The sequence below is a fragment of the Cyclopterus lumpus genome, chromosome 10, assembly GCF_009769545.1.
Source record: "Cyclopterus lumpus isolate fCycLum1 chromosome 10, fCycLum1.pri, whole genome shotgun sequence".
In the NCBI taxonomy this organism is placed as follows: domain Eukaryota; kingdom Metazoa; phylum Chordata; class Actinopteri; order Perciformes; family Cyclopteridae; genus Cyclopterus; species Cyclopterus lumpus.
In genome coordinates, this window is record NC_046975.1 from 21,514,601 (window position 1) to 21,523,522 (window position 8,922).

An 8,922-nucleotide genomic window follows, 5' to 3' on the forward strand; every position below is an offset into this window, starting at 1 on the left:
CAGCACAGCATCGAAAAACAGCCCTTCTCAAAGTCAACTCCTCCTCCCCTCAGACTCCGGCCACCTCAACATTCTCCTTCTCCCAGATCTCACTGCAGCCTTTCGACACCATCAACCAACAACATCCTTCTCTCCCGCCTCGAATCGTCCCTCAACATCACCGGACTGCTCTCTCCTGGCTCAAATCACAACTAACAAACGGACAACAATTCATCAGCATCGACAACTGCACCTCCTCCACTGCCCCTCTGTATCAGGGCGTCCCACAGGGTTTGGTGCTGGGTCCTCTTCTATTCATCCTCTACCTGCTCCCTCTTGGAAACATTATTATACGTCAACATGGTCTCCTCTTCTACGCCGATGATGTCCAGCTCTACATCTCCACAAAGGCCACTACCACGGCAACTCACTCCACTCACTGACATTAAATCATGGATGCAAACCAATTTTCTTCAACTCAACTGTGATAAATCTGACATGATCATCAAATCTCTCACCAAAACCAGTCACAACTTCTCTCTCACCATCGACAACTCCACTATGTCTTCCTCCCCTCCTTTGAACATCACGTCAAACAAATCACCAGAACTGCCGTCTTTCACTTAAAAAAAGCATTGCCCGTCTCTACCCATCACTCTACTCATCTGCTGCTGAAACTTTGATCCACGCCTTCATCACCTCTAGAATCGACTATTGCAAAAGTATTCTCTATGGCACATCATTCAAAAATCCTAAATAAACTCCAGTACATCCAGAACTCCCACTCCCGTGATCACATCACCCCCTGTTCTCCAGAACATTCACTGGTTCCCCGTCCCACAACGGATCCAACACAAAATCCTTCTCCTCACTCACAAAGCCCTCCATAATCAGGCCCCCTCTTACCCTACAGACCTGCTCCACCACCACGTCTGATGCCAATCTCCTATCCATCCCACATACCAAGCACCGGACATGGGGTGACAGAGCCTATATCTGCCTCCTCCCTCTGGAACTCTCTCCCCAAACTCATCCCAGACTGCACTGACCTTTCCATATTCAAATCACACATCAAAACCCACCTGCTTTTAATGTGTGATTGTGTGCTCTATGTTCTCATTGTTTTTATTTATTGTTTGTATTGTAATTTTAGTTATTTTTATTGTATAGCTTTGCTATATAAATTAAATGCATTATTATTATTATATTCTGTAAAATCGAACCTGAAGGTGATCTATCATCCCTCATCTGCTAATATGAGTTATCTGAATAATTTTATTGATGAAAACCTGAAGCCTGAACAAATATATGAACTGCTCTTCAAAGTTATGCAGACAACTCAGTATAGGAACAAGCCTCTGTGCTGTTGTTGGGTAGACTTTAAATCTAGAACAAGTTGATGGAACTTTGGCGACACCCCTGGATTATAGGGAGTACTGCAACAACCTTTAATTATTCTATAATTCTGGCATTATTATTTTCACATTAGTTCTGTCACATCATGCTGCAAAAAAAAGCACATATTAAAAAAAAAGTAAAAAATGTAATTATTTAGTTTCACTGTAAAGACAATTTCATTATTTATTTATTTTTAAATAATGGCACATTTTGCAAGACTTGGAGTTAGTCCATTTCTTTATGCATGTGGAACATTTCAATAATGTTCCTATTATTATTATAATTATTACTATCATGAGCATTGGTATTAGTGTCAGTATGTATTTAAACCCAACACTATCTTTGTAATACAAAATGTGTCCACCCCGGTGTTATTTAAACTAATTAATCTTTGGTTCTGTTCTTTTTTTAAAAATAAATAAGCACATGTTTCTTGTCCTTCCCCCCTGGGTTGTACAGAGGATATTTTGTATATGTTTAGGCATAGAAAGATGTACTTATTTAAATTGGTGTACCTACGAAATATATGTCTTTGTCATTTTCACAGTATTTGGATTGATAGTGAAATCAATCTTATCAATATAGATTTAATTTGTGAATACCATGACTGGTTACCTGTAAATTTGGCTTTATGAAAAGTCACCTTTTTTGTTATCTGCTCGGGATGCAGTTGACGGTTCCAACCAAGTAACACAGATTTTCAAAATAAGATAAAAATGTGCATCAACACTTATTATCAGGATATTGCACATCGCGTTGATACATTTAATCGCTTATAAAAATAATAATAATTTCTGATTAAAATCTACACATTATAATAACAACAAACCGTTGAATCTACCTCGTGACGCTGTTTGTTTTCAGATTATTATTTTTTTACCCACAATGCCGTGACGTCGCACAGCGCGACGCCGCGGCCAAAGTAAAGATGGCGGACTTGTCGGGGACCGAGCTGTCAGAGGAGAAAGAGGCTGAAATTGAGCTAAAGAAAAGACAGAAACGACCGTGGGAAGATTTGCACAAGTCCGGTAAAATCGGTCTGACCCCGGAACTGCCGGAAACGTTGGGTTTTTACGACATTAGCGCTGTCAGGAGGGAGCAACGCGAGCAGCCAGCAGGTAACCCCTTGGATCTGACGCCACTGACGTTACAGCTCGTGCACCTTTAGTTGTTTTTATCTTGCCGACTGCTTCACTGCTGTAGTGGCTGCATGCATGTAATATTAAACCGACAGCAGTCTTCTTTTTTTTAATAAGTTATGAAAGCGCGAGGAGGAACGTTGTGTTGTTTAAACTGTCGACAGCTGTCAACGAGTTGTAGTCTTTCTTTTCTGTCTCGTGCTCACAACAACAAGCGTGTAACGACATCATTCTTTAAAACTACTTCTGGAGCTCTAACAACTGTTCAGCTACCGTGGTAATAACTACAGTTAGTGTGCATATCTGCGTTAAGTTCAGTGGACAGTAAATAGTATGTTAGTTTGGTAAAATACTCTTTTTTAACCACAGTTTCTCCACGAATTATGCTTCTTCAGGTGTTGCGCCGAATTCTGTCACCCATCAGATTATGTGACCCGAGAAATGTCGTGCCTTATTTTTTTGATGCTTAAATTTAGTGCTGACACTGTTATTTGATTATTGGATCCGTTTTTTAATAATACGTGTACAGTTATTTTTTGGTTTCTCCAATGTGAGGATTATAATTATTCTAATTATTAAATATCTTCAGGTCTGAGTCATTTAAGCCACCTATATTATTGGCTTATTAACAGGAATGTTTCACTATGCTCTCTCCATTTTATGAACTAGTTGGTTGATCAATTAATCCAGAAAAACGATTGGCAAATAGTGAAAATAATCATTAGTTGCACACCTACTGTAGTGACAATGATTTGTCACAGGTTCAAGTTTACAAAAATATACCCCTTGACCTCATGTATGCTTCTTACTATTATTATAATGTAAACAAAACGTGTTCATAAATAAATAATAAAGTTTGCAGTGGTGGTCTATACCTATAAAGTCCCCAATGAGTCACATCTCAACACCCGTTGACATTTGACCCTAACCGTAAGGGCTTAATCTGATGTCTGGTAAACACGACTGAATAAATACTACAAATACGAGAGTAGCGGAGATGAGATGGACATTTTCACTCAAAGTATCGTTTCTAATTTAATCAAAATCTACTGCAATGTTCTTGTGCCCTAGTTTATGTAACCGTGAACTGTATTGCAAAATGTACCTTTTTTTTTTTTAAAGAAAAAAAAGGGATATTTTAGGATGAATCCAGACTGAGATAATGCAACAGCTTGTTTGCTATGAAAAACACTACTTTGTTTTGCTACTTTACAAAACAATCTCTCATTTTAAGAGTGTTCTAATACATTAATGTAGTCACTGTTCCGGTTTGAACTGTTCCGAATATGTAAAATGCCCCTCTTTCTGTAAACATGCAGTCTTTTTACGAGGCGAGTGAGTTTTAAAGTCACCGTCACTGCACTCGCTTTCTCTCCCGGCTGTAAATCACAGAGAAGTTTACTTTGCATGTTCATATTATTGTAAAGCGGTATTCATGGTGCATTGAATCAAAACAGTGAGCTGGGAATATTGTCGTTGTTTCCACTGTCATGTTGTGAAAGTGTGACACTGGAAACGTCTCATTGTGCTTGATGTTCTCTGGCTGTGATTGTTGCAGACAATGGCCCCTTTTTGTGGTAACGCCGGCGCTCTTGATGTTGTTCCAGATCCGTCGTTGACCCGCTTCATTAGCGCGGAGCTCACCAGAGGCTACTTCCTGGAACACGATGAGGCAAAGTACACCGAGCGCAGAGAGCGAGTTTACACATTCATGCGTATTCCCAAGGAGCTGGAGAAGGTACCGCACGGTGCTATTATGTTTACAATGCGAGTCCTGAACTCTCTTTCTCTTCGTTCACCTCCGTCCTGTCTGCTGTCGTTCGTCGGCCCACAGCTGTGTCGCGAACCTAAAACCTCACGACCCCTCCTACACACGTTCCGCACCAATGCCGAACTCAATTAAGTGTGTTTTTTGTGTGTCGGTTATCAAAGATGAGTTTGGTTGAAGCTTCACAAATGAAGATGGAACCAGCCTGCTTTCTCTTGTTAATCAGCAATCTTTAAAACATACTGGGTTTTTTTTACGATATTAAGTTGGACATTTTCATCACTTTTAGACTCTGTTAAAAACAATGTGATGGTCAAAGTGATTTTATTTTATTTTACAAATAATGAGTCTCATTCAGTTTTAATCTCAAGTACACACACAAACAACTTTTTTCTTTCTTTATTTTTGCCACAACTCTTTAGTTTGTGTTGCTCTCCTCATGGGCCACCAGGTGGCAGTATTGAAACGTAACATGTTGATTAGTCTGAACTGTGTGGTACTTCTCTAATATGTGACACGATGATACATGACCAATTAAAACAGATAAAACACAGGTTAACATGTAATCAAATAAGAAGAAGACCACACAACATACAGTCTGTGTCTTTGTTTATGGTTTCGTGGAGTTACCTGTGAAGGTACAGTATGTGCCCGCTGCATCTTTTGCTTTAGGCCGAATCTTTTTTTCATTTTAGTGTCCCATGTGTTGCTTATTAGTGATGTCCTCGTTGTTTCTGTGTGACCTCTCCAGCTGATGACCTTTGGCTTCTTCCTGTGTGTGGATGCCTTCCTGTACGTCTTCACCCTGCTGCCCCTCCGGGTGCTGCTGGCAGTGCTCCGCCTCCTCACCCTGCCGTGCTGCGGCTTCAGGTGTGAACACACGCACAGTCTTCTCCCCGTGATCGTTACATCATGCAATTATACAGCAAGACGCACAATTATACATTTGGTTTCAACATTTTTAACCCAACTTTCTCAATAAATTTGAAATAGAATTTAAAGACAAATACAACTTTAAAGATGTCCCAGTTGTAGTAGGACAAGGCTTTTATTATTCATTATTATCATTATCATGTTCACCTAATTTAGAAGTCTCTTCAACTTTTTACAGTTTGGTATATTTGCATTATTTGGATTAAAGTAACGAAACATTTTTTGTCTTCCTTTTTGATTTCTATATATATATATATATATATATATATATATATATATATATTATTTATATATATATATTATTTATATATATATTATTTATATATATATATATAATATATATATATATATATATTATATATATATATTATATTATATATATATATATATATATATATATATATATAAATAATATATATATATATATATATATATATATATATATATATATATATATATATATATATATACTCTACAGATAATGTTTCCAGGTATTGATAAGTTTTGTCCTATTTCCTCGCTCACATTAATCTGACAGCTTTTCGTTACTTTAGAGATCTAGATTATTCATACAGAGTATACATCAATTTATAAATTATGATGTATCATTAGAGGTAAAGACTAGGTTAATGCATCACTAATTATAATCCAGTCATAAGATATATATATATATATATATATATATATATATATATATATATATATATATATATATATATATATATATATATATATATATATATATATATAGTTCTGAAATAAGCCTTTCTGCATAAGGACTACTTTTCCTTTTCCTTTTCTATTTATTTCGGTATATTTTGATGCTCAAACTTTTGCACTTTTACTGGAATGCAGAATATATTTAGAATACTTCTACCACTGAAAAGCGGTGCAGTAAACATACTCATCCTCCCCCTCGCCTCCACTGACGGACACTACCTGTCCTCCCGCTCGCCTCACCCTCTGTCTGATTCTCTCCTCCCCCCCCTCCCTCCCCCCACCCTGCAGGGCACACACATGCCCGTACTGCAGAAGAAGCAGGTACGCTCCCTAAAGCCGGTCCGGGCTCCATAAATGTTATCGCCGTCCTGAACTGGGCCTCCGCATCCGTTCACCGTCTCACTCTTCACCTCCATTGTGTCTGTCGATACAAAGCTTGGCACCTCGCATCACGTTTCCACCCCCCCCCCCCCCCCGAGCCAGAGCAGCCATGTTGGTTCGACATAAGATTGTTGTTGTTGTTGTTGTTGTTGTCATCCAGGGAAGGTTTGCTCAGAGTGCATGTTCCATTCTCATCACCACGTTGCTTGTCAGTGATGCAGAAGCCGCGCATGCTTAAAATTGGGGCTGCTTACTGTACAGCTCCACTGGAGCAGCTCGGGCCTCATTTGTCTTCTAGTCAGTTGTTGTTAAAGAAGAGGAAAACATGCCCCCCCCCCCCTCCAAAAGCAGGTAGCAGGCTTGCTTCCCTAACAAGGTTGTGTTTCAAAATCTTTCTGGGGCAGAGTCTTCATGCCTGTTAGTCTAATGCACTATGAATGGCACACACACACATATACAGCTGACTGCATTGAAACACACACACACCTGTTCATGTGTTTCATGGAGATGATGCTCGTGGAATAGAGATAGTGAACACTACCGTGTGTGTGTGTTTGTGTGTTTGTGTTTGTGTGTTTGTGTGTGTGTGCGCTGTGTTTTTGGGAGAGGTGTCATGTTGGTGATTTGTTATTCCGTCAGAAGATCAACGCTCTTGATTATTGATTAATTGTTTAAATGGTTAAACTGGTTCCAACTTTTTTCTGTCGCACGCGATTTGTAAATAAAATACCCTTTTTTCGTCTTCAAACTAAAATAAGAAATGGGAACTTAGGCTCTTGGAATTTCGGCATGATTTAGTAATTTATTTTATAGACAACAATTTTAAAGAATACATTAACTTATATAAATAATGGTTCGTCGCAGCCCTACTAATGGAGCCCAAGTATCTTTTATATCTGATTTTACTTCACAATGTATTTTTTATCTATGTTTCTCTCCTGCTACAGCACACTCGATACTAAACGTATTTTAATGTTAACTATTGTACATTGAGCACTGGACAAAAACAACTTATTACCAAGTGTGTGTGGGGGGGGGGGGGGACTCAATTCATAAATGGATGATTTTTGCCACTGGATGGCGCTGTCGCTTCAGGAAAACGAACCACGAGAAATCTTAAAAATATCAGAAGAGACTGACATACATATCTTCATCTGAATCTTCTCCTTTGGTCACACGTGAAGAGACGAGAGAAAACAATAGCTGTTCTGTGAGCTCACCTCATCAGTGTAACCGCCGTTCATCGGTTATAAAGGCAATAATTGTCTTTTTATATTATTATATTAAGTCCCAGATGTTCATCTCATCCCACGATTCAGAAGACACTCGGTTTAAGCTCATCTCCACATCTTTCCCCAAAACTCAGGCCATTCTCTCGCCTCTCCTAAAATAGCTCCTACACCCTCCGGGCCCCCTTTTTTTTTTTTTGCTTCTATCCGACACATGATTTTCTTTTCCTTTTTCTCATGTTTATAAAAAAAAAAAAAAGAAAAGAAAAGGAAAAAGTGTAACGACGGTGAGGAGGGAGTAGGACCAATCGACTGCCGCTAAAGTTAACGAAGGTAATGACGGCTGTTAGAGTAGCTCATCGTTGTCCTGCCATGTCTTGTGCTTTAGTGATTTAGTCCGCATTAGTACATGCATATAAGTAATACGTACAAGTATTAGTCCGTGTGCTTTATAGTGATTTTAATGGAGACGTGTGCGATTTGTTAATGCGTGTGTGAACGTTGAAGCTGCGCTGTGTGGATGAAACGGCTCCTCGCTGTCGTCGGTGGCGGTCGTGGACACAGAGTCCAAGTCCCGCCGCTGACATGTAAGATATGCAGGATGGCTTAAGAGTTAAGCTCTCTCTCTCTCTCTCTCTCCCCCCCCGGTTATCCCTGTCATAGTAAATACTAAATAGCCGGTCCTATGGATTTGTCAGCCCTCCTCTTAACGCGCTCTCGAGCTGCCGCTGCCAACCACTGCTACTAATTATGAAAAAAGCTGCACGTGTTTTTCCCGAACACGTTATTATGCCGTTCGTGCAGTATGCGACGGCTTAGCCCCGTGTGTTTTCTTCCATTTAAAAAAATATATATTTTGTCCACCCCGTCCAACATTTATGTCCAAGATGTTGCACCTCAGGGTGCAACCTCCAGCTCACCCAGTGGAAGAGAGTGTGCGCACCACGTCGGGGCAGCGGCTCCGGTTTGATTCGGACCCGGAGGCCTTTTTGCTGCTCGTCATCCCGTCTATCTGCCCCTTCGCTGACATTCTCCAGCTGCTCTTATAAACGCAATAAAAGCCATCAAAATGTTGTTGTTTTTTTTTTTTTAAAAAGCAACTTAAACTTTGGTAAAATATGTAAGAGACGCTCAAACACATATGATTTTTTTGTCTGTTTGGTAGATGAGAACAGCAAATAATGCACAGAACCAAAAAGATAAATGTTATTAAAGAGATAACGTTTCATATAAAGCAGATACTAACTTTAATATTTGATATTGTGGTTTTTTTTGTGTGCTATCAGTAGTTGTACAGCCTTTCCCCTTTTTTTAAAATTTTTTTGGGATATCTCATTTTGAACAGAAATGAATTATTTACCCCTCCAAGTTGTTT

At 39.2% G+C, this 8,922-nt stretch overlaps 1 protein-coding gene across 3 annotated transcripts in view; it reads left to right on the top strand.

Moving 5' to 3' along the window:
- Nucleotides 1–2,283: 2,283 nt before the first annotated feature.
- Nucleotides 2,284–8,922, top strand: part of tapt1a (transmembrane anterior posterior transformation 1a) — a 19,930-nt gene continuing 13,291 nt past the window's right edge. For 2 of the 3 annotated variants that reach the window (XM_034543770.1, XM_034543771.1), the window contains exons 1-3: nt 2,284–2,495; nt 4,124–4,254; nt 5,036–5,154. In XM_034543770.1, coding sequence (XP_034399661.1) covers nt 2,306–2,495; nt 4,124–4,254; nt 5,036–5,154 — 440 coding nt within the window. In that variant the 5' untranslated portion in view covers nt 2,284–2,305. Of the gene's footprint in view, nt 2,496–4,074; nt 4,255–5,035; nt 5,155–8,922 lie in introns of all 3 variants that reach the window. The other variant, XM_034543772.1, reaches the window with a different exon arrangement.